Here is a 23241-nt window from a genome sequence, read left to right on the forward strand (position 1 = left end):
GCAGTCTCCTTCCCTAGCTAGGGGTGACTTCTCCCCTTGCTGACCTCAAGGGTGTGAGAGCATCTAGACCATCCTGCTGTTTTGGGAATAGTCTCCTCCTGGACTGTCAGGCACAATAGAAACCCCTTTACAGTGTTTTTGGAAGGACACACCCAATTACAAATTAATGGAAAAGAATCCTTTCTGTGTCTCTTCAGTGTCTGTGTGTAGCAATAAAAGACCAGTCCCATGACATGGCTATAGCTGCCAAAAACCTGCAGCTGTACAGCTGTATTCGTCATTAACTGTACAGAATTGCTACAGTGTTCTCATGAATTGCCTTCAAGGGTATCTGCTTAAAGCTAAACACCTTAATGTTTTTATGAGCACACAATGATATTAGTGGATAACAGTGTGTTTCTGTGATTGCATGGTCCCATCCAGCCTCTTCTGCTGACAGTATACAACCTGAGACAGGCTCAGTCTACAGCTCGAGTACTTTGGAGTTCCTCATTGAGACTAAATTATATTATCAGCCTCCATGAGGAGAATTTCCAGACCTGCTCCCTGCATCCAGTTCTGGCCTCAGAAATTAAGTCTGTCAGTGCTGCTCTGCAGGCTTAACACTGTGTGGGATATCAGGGCACAAAGCCCTCAGATTAAAGTTCCTTTAACGGTTTCTCCTTTTCCTTTTTGTATTTTTAATAAAAAAAAACTTTTCTTGTATGTCCTCCTACCTTTCCCTTGGATGCCAGTCACTGGGGGAATGGTTCAGTCAGTGGTGGTCCCACATTGCTGGTATGACAGAATCATGCAGAACCACAGAGTGGTCTGGGTTGGAAGGGACCTCCAAAAGTCGTCACGTAGGTACTACTATGTACCACAGCATGGAGACTTTCATCCACAGGGAAAATACTCTCCTTAAAACAACAGGAATTATAAATTCACATGACTGTGTTCAAGACTGGCTGGTATAAGTCACGTTGATGTGCTAATGGGAGTTAGTGAGGAGTGTGAGAGAAATCCCTGTGGAATGGAAGACTGCTTGGAACCTTTGAGACAGGATAGCCTTACACTTATTGCCCTTACCTTACTTTAGAGGTGACTCTAAGCAACAGCAACTTCTTGTCATGGTGTGAAGGTGTGAGAAAACAGCAGCACTGGTTATTTTCAATTATAGAAAGAAACATAAGCCAGGAACTTTTTTTTGTTTGTTTGTTTGGTTTTGGTTTTGTTTTGTTTCTGTACTTCATACAAAGAAATAAGCCAGCATTGGGAATAGGGAAACCAACCCAGTTCCTGCTTCTGTCAAAAGCAGTGAATTCATTCATTGATGTGCCCTCAATCACAGCCAAAGCAAAGAACTGTGTGCTGTGGGTTCTAAATCAGCAGTTGCTATTCTCATTCTCTGTATTGCTTTATTTTCAAAGCATTTATGATGGGGAGGGCATTAAAAAGATATTGAGAGGTAAATTCAAGGCCTGTGGCTCATACTGCAAGTGACTACACTCAGAAGCAGTCATTGTCACAGCTGAACACAGCCTTTGTTTCTAGAGGGTCTGATTCTCTGCCCTCACATATAGGGTGGTATAACTGAGGCAGGCTGCATTAATTTGATGGCAGTCTGCTGGTTATTCTAAGACTGCTAAATCATATTTAAGGTTGGGATGTTTTTCAAAGGTAGCTGATGTCTGCATGTGTTTTGTACAGAAGCCCATTTGAAAGGTTGGGCTGACTTAATCTTCTTGTTTGCTACGCAAAACAATGATATTTTCATCATTTTCAGCGGTATGAGAGTTTAGTAGGATTTTTAAGTCAAATGTCCCAAAGTTTAAGGAGACTAATTATATTTTTAATACCTTCAGATTTATGGGATTTGATTTAATTACTATATTTTCCAAATGTTAGGTAGATGACTTAGATACAACAGCAGGGATCTGAAAACATCTAATGAGTAACAACAACACATGCTTATGTTTTATTTAATTTCTGTGTGGGGTCATTTATGTTGCAGAAAAATGGCAGTTTATGAACAAGCTTTTGAGTGGTGTGATACATTGCTAAGGCTGCAATATTTTGTAATTGCTGTACAGATTCTGTGTCATATATCAGAGAAGCAGCACCACATGCCTATGACCTCAGCTCCAAAAACCCTGCAGTTAGTAATGATTTAAATTAACATGATTTGTATAGTAAACAGCTTTTAGAAACCTTGGAAATTTTAGGTGTACTCAATTAAGTACCTGTCAGATGCTGCACAGTGCTGAAGCACCAGCTCTGGCTGATATGAGCTGCCCCAACATTAGTCCTGCTGTCTTAAAACTGATACTTGTAAACCAGGGGAAGCTAAGTGAAATCAATATAATTGCTCTGTAATAGAGCTGTAAACTCTGAACAAATGCCTATGCAAGAGTCTTTACCGATTCACTTCAACCTATTCAGTAACCCAGTGCATCATTCAGTGATTCAACCAAGCAGGTGACATACTGCAGCCTGTATGAGCTTTTTTCCCTCCCCAGTCCATACACATACCAGCACTGGCATGCAGGTGAACTTGCAGTGAGCTGCATCAGCAGGGAAGAACCTCACTTTTCTTGCTGTGGTCAGTTGATGCCAGTGTAGCTCTGTGAGTGGCTTCCTGTGGGGTCAAATGAGTGCTAGTGCCAGGGAAACAGGAAGGATAACCTTCCATTTTGGCAGTAGTCAGCAATCAAATGTGCTTTATGGTTTCATGAAGCTGTATCTCTTAAGTTCTGCACACATCTATAAAAGCTGTGTGTTGTAGGTTGAGAGACCAATTCTCTCACCAGGGGCAAAAGAAAGACTCAGACAAACAGATTGCAAAAATGGTGGAAAGTTTAAATGAAAAAACACAATGAAAGTTTTACAGAAAACCACACCAAACACCCCCCACACTCCCCACGCCCCCTCCCCCCGGCTCTTTCTCCCCCTCCCAACCCAGCCTTGGGCCTGGCCAGGTCCAAGGGAGACAGCTCATGCCATTACCTAGGCAGCAGCGAGGGAAGAAAGAGAAAGTGAGGACCCCCTGCTGATGTTTTATAGGGGAGTAGGGCATTGTGGGATGAAATACCTGGCTTCCTGTGATCACCCACTGGGCTGGGCCCTCTTTGGGACATCCCAGGTGTGGCTTGTGCGGTGGCATAAGGGGCCGGCACCCAGCCTGAACCACCACACTGTGCTTGTTGAAGGCAAGGTGGCCAGGTGCCACCCCTCTCCCAGGGTACTGCCATTCAGTTTGTCAGCTGCTTGACATAACGGCAAATACGGGGGACAAACTTGGCTATGAGCTTCTAGGATCTTTCTAGACTAGAAATTTCTGATATTGATGGGGAGAGGTCTTACAGACAAAATGTGGTTCAAATTACCCTATTTATATGTTTACATTAATATGAGATGAAACAGGTAACTCTTGAGTGACTATAAAGAGGTCTAGGCTCAGACCTGGGCAGCAGCAATTAGGCAGGTGAGCCATGCTGAAGGAGACTGAAGACCTCAGTGCAATTTTCTGGAAAATAAAGGGATACACACGCTAAAAGTAGAAATCTAAGAATGACTAAGATAATTGGTAATGATCTTAGTTTTAACTCAAAAAAAAAGGGGCTGGAGAGATGAGAAGGTTTACAAATCACATTGAGTTTATCTGGATTATCAGACTGGTCTGAAAGTACTTAATTCAGTTTAGGGACTGGAGTAAGGCACTAGGTCCCCATCACCTGTCTCAGTCAGAGAGGGAAAGAGACTCCGTTCTTTTGAATATTCCCATGTCATGAAATTAGAGGCACAAACGAGGCCAAAATATCAACAGCGAGGTTATTTATTAACGGAATAAAGTGGATGGATCAGAAGGAGAGAGAGAGAAAAGAGAGAGAGAAGAGGAAAGGAATTATATTACCACCCTCCTCACCTTCCCCAAGACAGTTTGGGTCTGTGGAGGAAGGCTGCTGCAGCTTTGGCCTGGAGGAGAGGTTGTCCTTGTTGTGCTGTCTTCCAGCGGAGGAGGGGAGAGAGAGATCCCAAAGTCCAAGTCCAAGCCCTTCTCTGAGCAGCCTCTTCAGCTCCATGAGTTGCAGCAGGTGGAACCTAGTACATGGAGAGCATGGTGATGTCTCTGTCCTTTTCTCTCCTGGTAGTTTTTTTGTTTTCTTCAGAGCGGCATTGCTCAGGTGTTTTCCTTCAGAGCAGCATTGCCCTGGTCTTTTCCTTCTCTCGTGTTTTCCTTCTCCCAAGCCAGTAGTTGCTCAGATCTTTTATACAGTTTTTTAGGTACGTATATTCCAGAGAGTATCGATAGCACTGGCCTCTGCCCATTATTTCCAGGGCAGCTGCAGTCTGGTGAGCAATCTTTATCTAAGCACCTTCTAGGGAGTCGTTATCCAGTGGTGTCTGCCCAATACACATCAGCTATTGCCTCGGCCAGCAGCAAAGGTGATTTTATCTTTGTTGAGTCACATCAAGAGAGACAAGATTTAGTCTCTCACATCACCCTAGAAAAGGAACCTCTTCATTTTTTCTTGTAAAGCTTGAAGGCCCTGAATAGTGTCTGAGGACTTGTTTTTATAACCTACTGTTACAAGTCACAGTACAGATGTGGAAGAAGTTAGATGAACCAAAATTCTTACCTCATTTTCTGTTTAGTGCTGTCGTTAGCGTTTATGGCTGCACTTCCTAGATGTTCACTTTCAGTGGTTTTTATCCTTGGTTGCACTTCCTCTCTCATATATTAGCATCATGATGTCATTTTTGTGCACTACTGAAACATTGGTAAGAAAAACTTTCTTGATGTCATACAAGAAGACTTTTCTTCTGCATACAAGAAGACTTCTCACCTGCTTGGAAGTGGTGAGTAGAGTGGGAGGAAGAAGAAGCAGGAAAAGTACCAACCTCACACAATCTTCTATGGGAACCTACTTGTGGGATTGGACTGTCTGTCTTCACATAGTGTGGGTGAGTATCTGGAGCCTGCAGAACTCCATCTCTGCCTCCATAGCCCTATACAGGGGTGCAGAAGGGAGAGAAAGGATAAGGACAGAAAGGATAAAGCAAACAAAAAGCAATGAAAAGTGGGAAAAGGAGCTTCATAAATAGGTTCCTGCTCTTCTGGCCAGGCAGTGCTGGTTATGGGAAGAAAATTGTGAGAAAATCCCATCAGGGTTTGTTTCTCTGATTCTCCTGCATGCTCTAAGAGTGGTTTATTCTTGATGATGTTGCAGCAGGAGAGGAAGGAGTCTGGATGGCAGGAGGGAGCAGGCCGCTCTGGCACCTCTTGGGACCAGCCTGGGCCTGCTGCTTTTCCTGCCTTGTCAAGTCGCTTTGTCTGCACTGAGGCAGGCTCTGCTAGAAAGCTTTAAAGTGATAGAAGGCAGCAAGTTAAAATGAACTCAGAAAAACTTAGGGAAGACTTTGTCTCCTTAAATCTGTTTGAAAGGGACTCTTCCAGCATGAGTCATATGCAGCTCTAGAGGAGCCCTGGGCAAATACTTGCTCCCCTCTGCTGAATGGGGCTGTCAGAGCGCCCAGAGTCAGGGCAGGGAGAAAAATACCCCGATTCATTTTCTAACGAGATATGCATGGGAGAATTCCCCATGGGGCCACCGCTGGGGGTTTGCAGCTTTGTGTTTTTCAATCACTCTGCTCCACATAAGCAACATTGTGCAGCTTCTAGCTCCCACCCAGAGGACTGAGACACCTCTAGCCTGTCCCCAGGAAACAGACAATAGTGTTGATATGCGTGTTCAGCAGAGGAAGTGGCTTCTGTTGTAACCAGCAAGCAGTCTGCCAAAGTCCACAGATTGGGTGGTTGCCAGGCTAAATTTGACATAAAATTAATTAATGCTTTTGGCTTTTGTCTTACTGTTCTCTGAACGTTTCTCCTGCTTCCTACCATTTAAATCTCACATATGACAGGATTTTGGTTTTCTTTTCTGCACAAAAATGAATACAGGTTTTTATTTAGAAAACGCAGAATTGCAAACAGAGAATCCACCCTATTGCATAGATGTTGGAAACATTCTCAAATATGCTCAGGAGGCTAGCGAAACTATGCCTAGAACATGCAGCTAAGGTGCTCCTCAGGGCTTTGTAATGACCTTTCCCATCCCACCTCACTGTAATAACTTTTGGATCTGAGTTTGACATAGGAAATAGGGCATACTATTACAGAAAAGATGATGAAGACTTCAGATACACGAGGCATCAAGCGCCCTCTTGTGCTGCTTCTCCGGGAGCATTGCAAGGCTGGCAGCTTCCCAGGAGCAGTGGCTAAGCGGAGTTCTAGCAGGGAGACTGCTATGTGCTTAGGCACCTACACCACAATCCAGTGAGCTTCTGGTGCATAAGAAGTACTTGTTAACAGGTCCACAAACCACTCTGGCTATAGAATGTATCCATTCAAAATGTTTTCAATAGAAAAAGTGACAGCTTCCAAAAGATGAAAAATTTTCGCTACATATTCTGTTTCTCTGGTGGGCCAGAATTTAAATTGAATTTCAGACTTCACTGACTGTTAATAACATGTTACAAGTATAAATTTTTCTCTTTGTTTAGACTATACTGTGTCTTTATAATAATTCACCTCCTTGTTCTGCCTAATATTAGGAAAATGCATCTTCCTGGAAGTCAAAATCTTGGATTAGTTTCATTGAATGGAGTTAGTAAATACTTTTTTAGATTGCTCACTTCACGTATCTGGAAATACCTCATTTCTCCAGATACCAGACTATGAGTAGAAGTGCAAACTCTAGAGTAAAAAAGGTATATTAATTTACAAAGTGAACTAAATAGCTATGATGCCTCTGAAAACACTGGGCTTCAGTGATTTGCTTTCTAAAGCAATAAATTTTCGTTAGCTTTTGTATGTGGAACTCAAACTTGCTCAAAGGACTTGTTCTTCACTGAGAGAGTCATTAGTCATTGGAATGGGCTGCCCGGGGAGGTGGTGGAGTCACCATCCCTCGAGGTGTTCAGGAGGGGATTGGATGTGGCACTTGGTGCCATGGTCTAGTCATGAGGTCTGTGGTGACAGGTTGGACTCGATGATCCTTGAGGTCTCTTCCAACCTTGGTGATACTGTGATACTGTGACACTGTGACTCAAAGTATTTCTGGCCTGCTGCAAAATCACAAACTTACTGATACCTTTAAGGTGCAAACATGGATGGGTACAACACGTGCAGTGAGGTCTTCTTCTTGCCATAATTTTTCTATCTGCTAGGCTCTCTGGGGATTAAAGGTGGTGTTTGTTTTAGGCTTATTGATCTAGAGCAATTTTACACTGGGCCACCTGCCACTCTCTGATGGCATTTCTAATAAAACAGCAGTTTCTATCAATGTACCTTGTGGCCTAAAAGCTCCTGAGGATTATGATAGTTTCATAGAGCAGTAACTAAAAGGTGAAACAATGGTCATGCTGGGCCTGGCTGAGATGCATCCAGCTCATATTGATCCTGTCTCCAGCAGACACCGATTGGATGCCTTGATAAAAGCCTCAACCAGAGCAAGTACAAATGCTTCTTCCTTTTCTGTTTTTCCACCCTCCAACCATCCTGCCAGCCTGACCTCAGTGCCAGGCTAGATTATGGAATGTGTCATCTTGAGTGCAATCACACAGCACTTACAGGATGGCCAAGGGATCAGGCCTAGCCAGCGTGGATTTAGGAAGGGCAGGTCCTGCCTGACCAACCTGATCACCTTCTATGATCAGGTGACTCGCCTGGTGGATGTGGAGAGGCCTGTGGATGTAGTCTACCTGGACTTCAGCAAGGCCTTTGACACTGTCCCCCACAGCAAACTCCTGGCCAAGCTGTCAGCCCATGGCTTGGATGGGAGCACACTGCATTGGGTTAGGAACTGGCTGGAGGCTGAGCCCAGAGAGTGGTGGTGAATGGTGCCACATCCAGCTGGAGGCCAGTCACTAGTGGTGTGCCCCAAGGATCAGTGCTGGGCCCTGTGCTCTTTAACATCTTTATTGATGATCTGGATGAGGGCATTGGATCGATCATCAGTAAATTTGCTGATGACACCAAGCTGGGGGCAGGAGTTGATCTGCTGGAGGGTAGAGAGGCTTTGCAGAGGGACCTCGACAGGCTGGACAGATGGGCAGAGTCCAACGGCATGAGATTTAACACATCCAAGTGCCGGGTTCTGCACATTGGCCACAACAACCCCATGCAGTGCTACAGGCTGGGGTCAGAGTGGCTGGAGAGCAGCCAGGCAGAGAGGGACCTGAGGGTGCTGTTTGATGGTAAGCTGAACATGAGCCTGCAGTGTGCCCAGGCAGCCAGGAGGGCCAATGGCATCCAGGCCTGCATCAGGAACAGTGTGGCCAGCAGGAGCAGGGAGGTCATTGTACTCAGCACTGGATAGGCCACACCTTGAGTCCTGTGTCCAGTTCTGGGCTCCTCAGTTTTGGAAGGATGTTGGTTTGCTGGAGTGTGTCCAGAGAAAGGCAACAAAGCTGAGGAGGGTTTTGGAACACAAGCCCTATGAGGAAAGACTGAGGGAGCTGGGGTTGCTTAGCCTGGAGAAGAGGAGACTCAGGGGAGACCTTATTGCTCTCTACAACTACGTGAAGGGAGGTTGTAGACAGGCGGATGATGGTCTCTTCTCCCAGGCAGCCAGTACCAGAACAAGAGGACACAGTCTCAAGCTGTGCCAGGGGAGGTTTAGACTGGAGGTTAGGAGGAAGTTCTACACAGAGAGAGTGATTGCCCATTGGAATGTGCTGCCCAAGGAGGTGGTGGAGTCACCATCACTGGAGGTGTTCAGGAGGAGACTTGATGGGATGCTTGGTTGCATGGGTTAGTTGATTAAGTGGTGCTGGATGATAGGTTGGACGCGATGATCTTGAAGGTCTCTGCCAACCTGGTCTATTCTATTCTATTCTATTCTATTCTATTCTATTCTATTCTATTCTATTCTATTCTATTCTATTCTATTCTATTCTATTCTATTCTGTTCTATTCTATTCTATTCGTAGAAGGACTTTTTTGTGTCCTTCACAGCAGAGGCCAGTCTAAGCTCCTAATGTGCTTTCGCCTCCCTAATTTTTTTCCTACAAGACCTAGCAACATCCTTAAACATCCTATGGGTTGCCTCCCCTTTCTTCCAAAGATGATACATCCTCTTTTTTTCCCTTAGTTCTTTTAGAAGCTCATTGCCCATCCAGGCTGGCCGTCTGCCCCAGCGGCTCATCTTCTGGCACATTGGCACAGCCTGTTCCTGCACCTTCAAGAGTTCTTCCTTGAAGCAGGTGCAGCTCTCCTGGACCCCTTTGTTCTTAAGGGCTGTTTCCCAAGGAACCTTCTGAGTTAGTTCCTTGAGTAACCTGAAGTCTGCCCTCTGGAAGTCCAGAGTGGAGGTTTTCTTGCTACCCCACTTAAATTCACTGAGTACTGAAAATTCAACTATTTCATGGTCGCTGGCCCCTAAACACCCTCCAACTACCACATCACCCACCAGCCCTTCCCTACTGGTGAAGAGGAGGTCAAGCATAGCCTTACCCCTGGTAGGCTCACACTGCACCTGGGATAAGAAGCTGTCCTCCATGCACTCTTAAGAACCTCCTAGACTGCCTTGTCTCTGCTGTGTTGAGTTCCCAGCAGATATCAGGCAGGTTGGAGTCACCTATGAGAACAAGGTCAGGCGATCTTGAGACAGCCTTAAGCTGCCTATAGAATTATAGAATGCCTATTAACATCTTCATCCTGGTTGTGTGGTCTGTAACAGATTCCAACCAGGATGTCTGCCCTGTTGGTCTTCCATCTAATTTTCACCCACAAGCACTCAATCCGATCATCCCTGACCTCTAGCTCAATGGCATCCAGTGCCTCCCTGATGTACAGGGCCATCCCTCCACCCCTTCTCCCTTGCCTGTCTCTGCTGAAGAGCTTGTAGCTGTCAACTGCAGTGCTCCAGTCACGTGAGTCATCCCACCATGTCTCTGTGATGGCAACTACATCATAACTCTCCTGCTGCAACAAGGCTTCCAGATCCTCTTGTTTGTTGCCCATACTTTGTCCATTGTGTACATGCACTTCATCCGGGCTGCTCGTTTCACCCCTGGCTCCAGCTTATCACCCCCAGACTCCTGTCTGGGGAGACTGGTTTCAGCCCCTCCCCCCTTCAAATCTAGTTTAAAGCCCTATCAATGAGACCTGCCAATTCCTTTCCTAGAATCTCTTTCCCTTTGAAGGATAGGCCATTCTCATACATTGTGATCTTTCCCCTCCTCTGGGACAGATGTACTCCATCTGTTGCCAGCTGACCTGGTGCAATAGAAAGTTCCCCCAATTCCCCCCCAGTTCTTTTGGCAGCACCAGCCTCTAAGCCACTTGTTGATTATAGCTGCCAACCTGTTCTTTCTGGTATTCCTTCCTGCAACTAAGGGTATTGAGGAGAAAATTATTTGTGCCCCTGACTCCTCAACCAGATCTCCCAGGGCCTTGAAGTCATTTTTGATAGCCCTGGGAGTTCTGGTGGCAACATCATCATTCCCTAACTGCATAACTATTAAGGGATAGTAATCAGAGGGCTGCACCAGACTAGGCAGCCTTCTGGTAACATCCCTAACCTGGACTCTTGGGAGGCAGCAAACTTCCCCATGGGAAGGAGGTGGCCAACATATGGGGCCCTCTGTTCCCCTCAGGAGGGAATCACCAATAACAATTACCCTCCTCCTTTTTTTGAGGGAGCAGGTCCTGATGCCGGGGGAAGGCTGTTTAACCTTAGGCTGTTTTGCCTTAGGCTGTTTAGCCTTAGGCTGTTTAGCCTTAGGGAAAACCTCAGATGGTGTGTCCTCTGGCATCAGAATCACCTCACCCTCAACCTCCAGTGCCCCGTACTTGTTTTCCAAGGGGCAGTGGGAAAGGTGAGGGGAGGCAAGGAGGTTTTACTTTGTGTCTTTTGAGAGCAACCTGTGTCCATTCCCCACCGCTTTTTGGATAACCAGCCTCTGCTAGGGGAGCCTGGTTACTCAAGTTCATCTCCCTTCTGCATTCTCTTATAGCTCTAAGTCTAGCAACCTCATCCTTCAGTTCAGCTGCCAGGTTAAGCAGATAGTCGATCTGCTCACACTTAATGCAGGAGTTGTCCCCACTACCCTGCATCTCAAGTGCCAGGCTCCAGCACTCTCTGCAGCCAGATACCTGGACACCTACCTGCCTATGTTCCACCCCAGTCTGGTTTGACACTGATTGTTTGAAGGCATTTTTGCTGCAACTCACAACCATCTCTGGCCTGCCTGGCCGCTCCCTGGCCACGGGACCTACTGAACAAAAGTAAAAAAAGTGCAGCAGCGTGTGCGGCTGCAGCCAGTGAGAGCACAGCAGCAAGAGCACAGCAGGGAGAGTGTGGCTAGGAGAGCGCGGCAGGGAGAGCGCAGCAGGGAGAGCGTGGCAGGGAGAGCGCGGCAGAGATAGCACAGCAGGGAGAGCACAGCAGCGAGAGAGCAGCAGGGAGAGCACGGCAGCGTGAACACAGCAGGGAGAGCACAGCAGCAAGAGCACAGCAGCTTCCTGCTGCAATGCAAGCCCCTGCAAGCCCCTGCTGGGGTTTTAAATTTGCCGCTGGTGACGTAACGGTCACACGCAGCAGGCATGTGAGAAGATGGCTATGCCGATCCTCTCCGAGTGCCTGGGGATTGCCGGGTGTAGCAGTTTGGGCTGGGTGCCCTCTGCTGTGTTCATACAAGGTGTACTTCCTGTGTCCAAAAGTCCAGCCCAGAGGAGTTGTAATGGGTTGGGGCAAACCCCCTCCCCACCACATGGCAGAAATGACTCAGACAAAGGGATTGCAAAAGTGATGGAAGGTTTAAATAGAAAAACAATTTAAAAACAAACAACAATGAAAGTTTTACAGAGAACCACAAGCACCGTGACAAAGAGAGAGATCCCAGAACATGCCCAAGAACATCCCGTCCCCACCTGGGGGTACACCCAAATCCCCCCCCAGGGCTCTTTCCTCCCCCCAACCCAGCCTTGCGCCTGGGCAGGCCCAAGGGAGGCGGCTCATGCCATTTTACCTAGGCTGCAGCTGGGGACGAAAGAGGAAGTGAAGACCCCGCATGGGCATTTTATAGGGGAGCAGGGCATTATGGAAAATGGAATACCTGCCTGTGACCACCCCCTGGGCTGGGCCCACCCGTAGGGACCTCCCAGGTGTGTTCTGTGCAGTGGCATCCAGGCCAGCACCCAGCCTAAACCACCACAGGAGTGGACACCGGAAGCCAGGTATTTTGTCCCATAATTCCCTGCACCACTATAAGATCCTAGCGCAGGTTCTGGCACTTTCTCCCCTCGCCACCACCTGGTAACTGGGGAGAGATGCCTCCCAGCTGGGGGGATGGGCAGTCTTAGATCTGGCCAGCTGAGACTAGCCTAGCAGTGGAGTGGGAGGGGGGGAAGAAGGAGCCCTGCGGGTCTTGGGTGTACCCTCAGGTGGGGATCGGATGTTTCTGGGTATGCTTTGTGATTTTTTTTTGTCACTGCGCTTCTGGCTCTCTGTAAACATTCACCGCTTTCCATTTAAACTTTCCACCACTTTTGCAATCCGTATGTCTGAGTTGTTATTTTTGCCCATGTTGGGGAGGGGGGTCAGCCTTAACCCATCACACTGGGGTCCTGCCGCTCCCGTAGCCTGAAAAGGAAAGTAGAGTAAGGTGCCCTCCAAGGCTGCTGGTCTCAGTGCGGTTCCCAAGAGAGCTTCCCACTGAAATGCCAGTGGGATGTCAGCCAAAAACTTCCCACACTCGAGCAGGAGCAGTTTTTGTGGATCAGAGGCAAAGATTTTTTCCAGCAGAGCAGGTCCTGCTCTTGGAATTTTTCTGGGGGGCCATCTATTGTGAGTTGTTAGCTACTTTCTCAGTATGAGGTACCTCCGTATGACTGTATCTGGTGCTATGGGAAAAACCATCTTGACAGGCATTTTGGAATCTGCAAAGTACTAGAAGGAGATGTGAAAAGTGGTTTTCCTTCACCCAGCAAAGTCTCTCTGCCTCCTTTTTCCTCTTCTGAAGAGAAGGGAAAAGGCTCTAGGCAGAGATGGAGAAAATTTTTTTCTGAATAGTTTGGTTTTAGTGAAGCACTGGGTGAAGCTCTCTGAAAGGCAGCACAACTTCACTTGTGTGGTTTGCGTAGCTGAAATAGCTAATGTAAATGAATTCTGAGATGAATCGCCTTAGCAAAATCAGCTGTTCCCAAACACAGAATGTTGTCAATAATTACAGCAAAGTGTGTGGTTATCGTTCTTTCATTAAACCTACCTACTTTAAAATATCAACAAAAGGCTCCTTGTGGCTTTAACCTAAGTGTTTGAAAACTTGACAGCACTAGGTCTGTTTTGGCTGCTGGTAAAAGATCATTTGCAGATTTACTTCTAATACCTGGTGAAAAAAAAACAAAATATGAGAAGGAGAAAGAAAAAAAAAATCCTCAAGCAAATCCAACAGCCAGGGAGTAGCTTCTCCTGTTTATTGTACTGAAGATCTGAGTGACTGCTCAATGAATAATGCAGTAACAGTTTTCAGAAGACTTGCAGTGATATTGTAATGTTTTGATAACACAAAGCATTGCACGTATTAACATAGGTCTGGTAGATCTGTGGACTGAAATGTGTGCACTGAGAGTATATAGGAACTGCCATTGCTGAGGTGCAAGGGCAGCCCATGCTTTGCAAAAGGCTAAATCCAAACTGACACTTCCCATCCTGTCTGTCTGCTGTTTTGCTGTAAGCATGCATATCTGCTTTTCCCTGTAGTACCCAGGAGTAAGCATGGTATAAGTAATTTGTCTTGTATTTACAGGAAGATGGGCAAGGGACAGGTAAGACTGTGTACACAAGTACTCTCCGCAGAGCTGCTGGTTTGTGGTTACTACCTTGTGCATCTGTCTTTACTCAGCATTGCAGCAGGTAACTCCTGCCTCCTAAAAAAAAAAAAAAAAAGTGTAATTTAAATCCATGTAAAATACTTTCCTAGATATGTCTAGGGGCAAGCTTGCCTCTTGACTGTTGCTATATTCTGCTCATGTGCTAGATTATCTTTCCAGATAAGCATGAGTAGAGGTCAAATGAATCTACCAATAATGGGTGGAAAGGATGTCATAGTGCAAAGTCTGATATTGTAAAAAGATCTACAAGTCCTTGAAAATGTGTTTGGAAGGGAACTCCTTTATTCTTAACATAGCTGCAGGTCTGGCAGCAACAGCTTATGAAGAGGTGTGGGAATTAGCTGAATAGACTCTCTGCTGGCAAGGAGAGCTGGGAAGGCTGTATAGTACCCATAGAAGAATGACTCCCAGTTTTGGAATCCCTTTGTGCAGTGGAAGGTAAATCAGTTTCTTTGCTGATGAAAGGCATTGTGAGACAAAGCCACATTTGAGAAGAAAAATGTAAGTCTTTACTGGAAAATGTCAAATGGAATCTGTTGTCGAGAGTTTTGTGATTCAGTTTTTCATAATTTTTTAGGTTCACAATAAATACAGCTAGGAGAAGAGGTTCAATGAACTGGGAGAGAGGGAAAGGAAAAGGTGTCTGAAGATGGAACTCACATTTTTAATGATTCAGTTGGTAATTCTCTGATTTGGATCTCCTTACAATGAAGTTAAACTGGGTTTAGTGGAATTTTCTTAGTAGCATTTGCTGTGAAGTAGATAATGTGTGGCACCAGGCTGAGTCTAAGGAAGGGGCACTCAGAAATACTTCCTTCTCTTGTTGATCAGAAATACTTCCTTGTCCTGTTGAGGCCACAGTCCCTGTAACGAGTCTCATGGCTATCAGCAAGGACTTTTTCCTAAATCTACTTTCTTACATCATCAATTCAATGAAACTTATAAAGTTATCTGTAATGGTGCTCTATGGTGACTCAAAAAAGTTTTCCACTAGATGTGGCGGGTTGAGGCAGACCTCCTCCCCACCACGGGCAAAAATAACGACTCAGACAAACGGATTGCAAAAGTGGTGGAAAGTTTAAATGGAAAGTGGTGAATGTTTACAGAGAGCCAGAAGTGCAGTGACAAAAGAAATCCCAAAACATACCCAGAAACATCCGATCCCCACCTGAGGGTACACCCAAGACCCGCAGGGCTCCTTCTTCCCCCCCTCCCACTCCACTGCTAGGCTAGTCTCAGCTGGCCAGATCTGAGACTGCCCATCCCCCCATGGCCATCGGCCTAGCCCCGCCCAAGGCCGGGAGACATCTCCCTCAGTTACCAGGTGGTGGCGAGGGAAGAAAGAGGAAGTGCCAGACCCCACGCTGGATCTTACAGTGGCACAGAGAATTATGGTATGAAACACCTAGTTTCATGTGTCCACCCCTCTGGGCTGGACTTTTGGACACAGGCAGCACCCCCCCGTAGCAGAGGGCACCCAGCCCAAACTGCTACACTAGAATAAAATTAAAAGATGGAATTTGGTCTGCTGCTGGCAAGTTTGACAATTTGTTAAGGATTTGTGAACAAATTTGAGCTCATAGAGCTCAACCAGTCAATATACACAAGCCATACAGAAGTCCAGCACTAACTCCAAGTGTTGGAGGAGCAGAACTGTGAGGAGTAAGAAAGTTCCTTACCCTACCATGCAAGTAACCTCTTGTACATTCATGATTAAAAGAAACCTGACTTTTCACACTTGTAAGCTGATTGATTATTTTCTGGTGCCTAGAGAAAAGAAAATAAAGAGATGAAACCACAGAATCTCCTACTGGGTTTGTCTTGATACAGGAACTGTGGATTTTGTTAATTGATTGTGTGAAAGACATAAACCAGCTGTGCAAAGAATGTCTTTTATGTATACTACAGTTAGTGGGGCTGCCACAGTCTCTGAAAGGCTGATCTCAATGCACTGGTTCCTCTGCTTGATATTGGGTTTTGTGTGCACAGTCTGCATCCTTCATAGATTCAGAGAATGGTAAAAATGGAAAAAGCCCCTTCCTGGCTTTCTTTTAAGTCCTGAACTGGGGAAATTCACTTTCTCAACAGCTAAGAGAGATCAGCTTCTAGACAGAAATAATGATGAGGCCTTGAGCTGCCTGGAGCCAAAGAAGGTAAGAGACAACTGCAAAAGAGCAACCCAAAACCTCAAAGGGGCCAAGATAAAGATTGACACAGTAAGAAGCTGACATCAACAAGAAGTAAAAAGATTTTATCTGTTTAAATGACTCCATGCATATGTAAAACATTTCCCAGAAATTTATTGGATATGCATAACTCTAAGTGTATAAAGCATGTTGGGATCACTTTTGGGTGATGCAAATTTGGAGGGTGACCCCTTTGCACCTGGTGCCATAATAAAGCAATACCTTGGCCTAATGGTTATTGGCTAGTAGGTTTTGATCTCCAACTCAGTCCCCTTCAGGTTCTGGAAGGCTGCTCTAAGGTCTCCCCAGAGCTTTTCTTCAGGCTAACAGCCCCACCTGCCCCAGCCTGTCCCCATAGGGGAGGTTCTCCAGCCCTCTGATCAATCTTTGTGGCCATCCTCTGGACCTGCTCCAGCAGTTCAATGTCCCTCTTATGCTGGGGGCACCAGAACTGTATGCAATGCTGCAGGTGGATGTCTCATGAGAGCAGAGTAGATGGGGAGAATGATCTCCCTCATCCTGCTGTTCACACTTCTTTTGGTGCAGCCCAGGACATGGTTGCCTTCTGGGCTGCAGGCACACATTGCTGGCTCATGTTGAGTTTTTCATCAACTGACACCCCCAAGTCCTTCCCCATGAGACTGCTCTCAAGCCACCCCTGCCCAGCCTTTATTTGCATCTCATGCCTCTACTGCCAGTTGTTTCCCACCATACTGACATACATGGCCTTCATTGCACTGACTCTAGTGCTTATGTGGCTCTTAATCTGTTTTGGTTGAAAAGGTGTCTTTTGTTTGCAGGGTTTTGCTATTTTACAGACAGATCCATGGTCATATAATCATCAGAGCTGATGAAAGCAAGTAAGTGTGTGTGGCTGGGGGTGCATGGAAAAGGTGTGGGCAGCCCTTTCAGCATCACTTCTGTTTTAAATCATGCCTACAAAGCTATGTCCTAATCAATATGGATTCAACACTGGTGAGGTAATGACAATATCACACTCCAAGGCAATTAGCCCAACAGAAATTCATCCACAAATAGATACAGGTAAGATAATGTGTATGGGGTAAAAGAAAAAATAAATCGCCAAACAACTTGTGCTAATACCGTTTATGAAGTGTGAACTACTGCCTAACGATTTAATCAGTATTTACTGGATTTCCAAATTAGGCACAAATTCTGCTGAATCAGGCTAAGTAACCCCTGTTTTTAAGTTCTGTTTCCTCTATGCCATGCTTAGGAGAGGATGCACTTCTCCCCATTCCTGTGCTTTGCAAAGCAGCTCCTTGATCAGCTGGTTTTTAGGCATGTATTCCCCAAGGGAAACTAAAGGAGTAAACAAAGTGTTTGTTTTGACAAGAGGCCTGCATTGATTATAAATGTTGAGGAGGTATGAGTATGATTTTATTCTCACTTCCCAAATAATATGGCCTGTAAAATGTTCTCCACTAACTTTTCATGAAGTCAGTAATTGCCCTCCTAATTATAGTCTATATTTTAAGAAAGTGCTTAGTCTTGGTTTTACAGGCCTTTTAGTATCTATCAAGGAGTTTGTGCTATCATTTGAGGCCTGGTATATCAGGAAGGATCATTTTTCTGAACTAGGATGTGCGGTGTTTCAGTCTATGTGTCTTGTGCTCACAACAGGGTTTCCTCCTTGGAAAAGGAAAGATAGGAGTTTGCTGGGTGGATTGTTCAGTGGATAAGGAATTGGCTGGATGGTCACATCCAGAGGCTGGTGCTTAATGGCTTGAAGTCCAGATGGAGAACAGTGACAAATGGTATTCCTCAGGGGTCCACACTGCGACCTGTACTATTTAATATTTTTATCACTGCTGTAGACAGTGAGATTGAGGGCACCAATAGGAAGTTTGCAGATGCCACCAAGCTGAGTGGTGCTGTCAGTATACCAAAGGGACAGGATGGCATCCAGAAGAACCTGGAGAGTTGGGCCCAGGTGAACCTCATGAGATTCAACAAGAACAAGTGCAGGGTTCTGCACGTGGGCCAGGACAATCCTCGCTACCAATACAGACTGGGGGGTGAGGTGATAGAAAGCAGCCCTTAGGAAAAGGAATTAAGTCAGTACTGGTGGGAGAGAAGCTGCACATAAGCGGATAGTGTGAGCTTGCAACCCGGAAGACCAATGGCAGCCTGGACTGCATCAAAAGCAGTGTGGCCAGAGATGGAGAGAGCTGATTCTGCCATTTTGCTCTGGTGAAAATTCACCTGGAGTGCTGCATCCAGGTCTGGAACCCTCAATACATTAAGGACTTGGACCTGATGGAACAGATCCAGAGGAGGGCCACAAAAATGATCAGGGGGTTGGAGCACCTCTGCTACAAGGACAGGCTGAGGGAGCTGGGGTTGTTCAGCCTGGAGAAGAGAAGGCTCCAGGGAGACCTAATAGTGGCCTGCCAGTACCTGTGGGGAGCTTACAAGAAGGTTGGAGAGAGACTGTTTCCTAAGGCCTGAAGACATAGGGTGAGGGGCAATGGCTTCAAACTAGAGAAGAGTAGATTTAGGATGGATGTGAGGAACATGAACTGGTTACCCAGCGAGGTGGTTGAGGGCCTATCCCTGAAGATACTCAAGGTGATGCTTGACAGAGCTCTGGGCAACCTGATCTAGTTGAGAATTCTCCTGCTTGGTGCAGAGGAGGTTGGATTAGATGACCTTTGGAGGTCACTTCCAACTCAGACCATTCTATGATTTTCCTGGCCTCCTTCTAGGAGGAGAAGAAACCATTTGTACATCTTTAGTGCAGTGCTGTATCTCTGAACGTTGCAGGAACACACAAAAATGTGTACTTTTCTCAGTGACCAAGCCTTCCTTTGCATTTGTAGCTAAGCTCCAGATCCAGATCTTAATTGCTCTTCTATTCAGCCAGAATGGAGTGCCCTGTGCTTCATCAGTCTGGAACTGATAAATGAGAAGTGTGATGGCTTGTGCTTCCTGTGGTCTGACAGTCTTTGTGTTTATAAAAGCAACGGGTTTTGGTATGGTTGTAGAATGCTGTCTATTAATAACTATCTTCTCAGCTGTGTGGGAGAGCTGTTAAAACAGTCTGCTATCACAACATGAGGAGTATGTAAAACAGCTGACCTGATTATCATGCCCACGAATCCAATTTTTTCAGCCTTAGCACCTGGAGTACTAAGACCTAGGAAAGGAACGTGTATTCTACAAGGATTTAGGCAACAGCTCTGAAACTCATAAGTATTTGGATGTAAATGTGCTTCTTTGATGTGTCTGCTTTCTCTAGTCTGTGGAAAGAAAACTGGAAGGCAGTATTTTTAGGATTGGGCCTTTGGGAAAACTGGTATAGGAACTTCTGATATGCAGATAGCTCTTCAGAGGAGACTGCTGAAGGGAGATTGTTGCCTCTGTTGTGAATAAGGGAACTTGTTGAAGTTTGTCTTCTATTGGGTCATCCCTCTCTACTGTAATTTCCCTGTTCTGCCTATGGCTTGTTTTTTTTATAGTTGCTTTATAGCAGAGTCAGGTCAGTTTTCATAACGTCTTCCACCATGCCAGATGGTGGAATGGCTGCCATTACACATAGTCATCCTGGGCAAGGGCTTCCTTGGACAGGACACAAAAACATGTTGCCCAGGGAGATTGTTTGGGCCTCATCCCTGGAGATGTGCAAGGTGAGGCTCATCAGGGTTCTAGGCAACCTGATCTAGTTGAGGATGCCCCTGCTTACTGCAGAGAGGGATGGACTAAACAACCTCTGGAGGTCCCTTTCCAACCCAGACCATTCTATGATTCTGTAAAACCACCTTAGTTAGCTAAAGTTTCTGTGCAGAGCACATCAACATAATGCACATCTGTCTGTGCCTTGTTATGGTAAACTAGGAGCTTCAAACAGACTGCTGTAGGCTACAATGGTTTAGAAATACAGAGAACCATGCAGCGCTACGGAAACATTTCACACTCTGGGTAGGCAGAGAATTATCCTTGTATCACCCATGAGAGGGAGTCTCCAGTCAGCTTCTCCACTGACACGTTGGGGCAAATGACTCAGATGTGCAGTAGAGAAGAATGTTTCCGGTGCCCCTTTCCTGGAAGCACCTTCACCTGGAGGCTAATTTTTAGGAATTAATTTAGGAATTTTTAGGAATTAACTAGGGTGGTGGTACAGCTGTGGGCAGATTGCACTCATGGGGATGAGTGCAATTAAGACCTCCGATTAATTTTCCAGTGTAACTACATCAGTAGTTTTCAGGATCTATGGGTTACATAAAGATTAATTTTCTCTCAGTCCTGCAAGTTGCACAAGTTTGTAATTGTCCTGTCTTAATATGCCTCATGTGTTTCATTGCTGATTAAAGAAGGCAGCAGTTGCTATTCAGTGTTGATTTGTTACAAATGCAAGCTTTCAGAAATAGCATAAGGTGGTTCAGCAGTCAACTGACCTGCAACATTAAGATTGAGGGAATAATTAGAAAAAGGGAGCAGAGTGCAGCAGGACTTGCAGCCTGCTAATTCCCATGAGTTTAGCTGGAACTTGAGCTACTATCCCAAATGAGACCCTGGATACCTGAATCTCCTGAACCATACAGGTTTGTATTGGAAGTCACCCTTCTGGGAAGAAGACAAGACATGCCTATTTCTGACAGAATAGTTTTACAAGCTGCTTTTTTCCTTCTAAGACATCAACTTCATCAATAGCACTGCTACCAAGATCTACTTACAGTCTGTAGACATTATCTCTCAGCTTCTTATTTTAGTTAAGGGTAATTTGTCTGGAAAAATAATTCATTGCAGGGAGTGGCTCAGTTATGTAAATACTGGGGCCAAATCCTTAACTCCTTTAAACAAGTTTTGCCTGATTCGGGCAGCACAAACCAGTTTTAAGTCTGGTTTGAAGTGACTACTGTTCCTAGAAGTCCTCTGATTGTATATGGTGCAAGCTGAAAAACAAGGCCCATCCCAACAGGTACCTGCTAGCAGGAGCCCAGCTGGCAAGCATTAGGGAATGTAGGAGAAGCAGTCTAGAGTCAGCACCTGGAAGGTGACTTTCCATGTGGAATGGGAAATGGTTGAGTGCCTGAAGTATCTGCTGTCATATCTTCAATCTCCTGAACAAGAAAAAAACAATATGGTGATGCATGGAGTTTGGGGTTCCCTGCACAAGAGAGGATGAAGAAGCAGGGTAATTAAAGCATCCTACTGTGAATCCAGATGTGTAAGATTGTGCTTTAATCTGTTATCCTCTTACCAACCCAGGTGAAAGAGATCTTTTTGGATTGGTTAAGTTCAAGGAAGCCAGGTGATATATTAACCTCTTCCCTCCAGGATGGGGTTAACTACCAAAATGGAAGTGTCTTAACCATATTCAACTGCCAGACGACTCCAATCTGGCAAACCTTTGAATTTTTCTGCCTGGATTTGTTCAAAATCCTATGTTGGTATAGAAAAATAGGACTGATCCTATGTATACTTAGAATGCTGCTTTACTTCCCAGAACTGTCTAAGAGTTTCTTACAGTAATATAGTCAACAACTTTACTGAGACACAAATCTAATGTGATTTGCTAGCTGTGTGACTGCAAAGGCACATTCCTCCTTGCTGGCTCTGACACATATACCTTAGGGAGTATCTGATTTATTCATCTGGTAAGATATCAGCATGCATTGATTAAGTATATTAAAAAAAAGAGTTCTTAATTTGTATTGCATAAGGAAAAATTTCAGCTTGTCCTCTTGAAATACCCTGACACTATTTGAACACAAGAATTGTTTACTGGGAAGATTTAAAGTAGGATGAAAGGAAGAAATCCTATGAGAAAAAGCTCTATTTGTTTCTTACATTTTGTCCACCCTTCCCTCACCCTGGACTGTTTGATATGGTTAGAAGGAAAACCTTTTATTTAAGTCCTTTCAATCTAAAATATCATCAGATTGAGTGAAAGGAAAGCTGAACTTGTCCCAGAAGCATTCCCACACTGGAATGGTTTAGATACTCCAACCCCAGAGCTTTGGGAACAAGGAAAGTAGGAACAGCAAGATTTTGGAGGGGTGGATCAGAGAGTGTCTCATGCCTTGGGCACTACAGAGCAGAAGTCCTCCTGCAATGTGGTGACATGGTGAGTTTAGTGGCAATACCAGCTCAGCAACTTTCTGGTTTTCTCTGTCCTTGCTTATTTCCATGCCATGGGGCACCATACTTGTGGTTAGATGAATGCAATTCCTTGCAACATGCACTGGAGGCCAGAACACTTGGATGGGCAGGGTGGGGTGGTCCTTCAAGCCAGAGAAGTCCAATATTGATCTGACTCACAGTGCAAACCCACAAGCGGTTGCATGCAGGTAACTTATCTCATCCATCAGTACCCAATATACTGAATTAAGTCCTCAATCTAGTCTGGCTTCAGCTCCATCAAATCACAACCCTTGAGACTGATTAAAGATGACCCCTGGCACATTGTTTACTCTGACTGATTACTGAAAACTGGAGGGCCCACAGGCAGGACTAGGAGAGGACCACCTAGGTATAGACAGTGTTTGGCCTTACCTGCATTCAGTGCTGTCAAGACTGAGGTGCTTGGTTTGGATTCCTGGGAAATATAATAAAATGTAGGGTCTCTTCTTCAGAACAACAGAGGAGGCCTAGGGAAGTTTTAGATGTAGGTGGTAATTTGTTGTTTGAGCATAAAGAAAGCTATTCAGTGGGAATGCTGTGTGACCTTTCCTATTGGAATGGTACTGTCACAACAGTATGTTCAGTAACAGGAGTGTTTAAATTCAACAAAGATGGAAATACAGTTTAGTAAACAGTGCTAACTTTCTCTTGTCATACTGGACAAGAGGAGACAAAAACTATATCAGGTACCATACGACTAGGTGAGAGTTGGGCCCAGGATGAACGTCATGAGGTTCAACACGAACAAGTGCAGGCTCCTGCACCTGGGTCAGAATAATCCTCACTATCAGTACAGGCTGGGGGAGAAGATGATAGAAAGCAGCCCTGAGGAAAAGAACTTACTTGGTGCTGGTGGGAGACAAGTTGGATGTGATCTTGCAGCCCAGAAGGCCAATGGCATCCTAGATTGCATCAAAAAAAAAAAAAGAGGGGCCAGCATATGGAGAGAGGTGATTCTACCTCTTTGATCTGCTCTGGTGAAACTTCAGAGTGTTGCATCCAGCTCTGGAGCCCTCAATACATGAATAA

The 23241-nt window shown here is 45.4% G+C and overlaps 1 protein-coding gene across 1 annotated transcript in view; it reads left to right on the plus strand.

Moving 5' to 3' along the window:
* LOC137452470 (uncharacterized) overlaps positions 1–23241 on the plus strand; it is a 63757-nt gene that overhangs the window by 29740 nt on the left and 10776 nt on the right. The window contains exon 3 of the mRNA XM_068160894.1: positions 16866–16925. Coding sequence (XP_068016995.1) covers positions 16866–16925 — 60 coding nt within the window. The remainder of the gene's footprint in view (positions 1–16865; positions 16926–23241) is intronic.

The sequence above is a fragment of the Melanerpes formicivorus genome, unplaced genomic scaffold (assembly GCF_026170545.1).
Source record: "Melanerpes formicivorus ecotype bairdi unplaced genomic scaffold, bMelFor1.0.p_v2 SCAF_54, whole genome shotgun sequence".
Taxonomy (NCBI): Eukaryota; Metazoa; Chordata; class Aves; order Piciformes; family Picidae; genus Melanerpes; species Melanerpes formicivorus.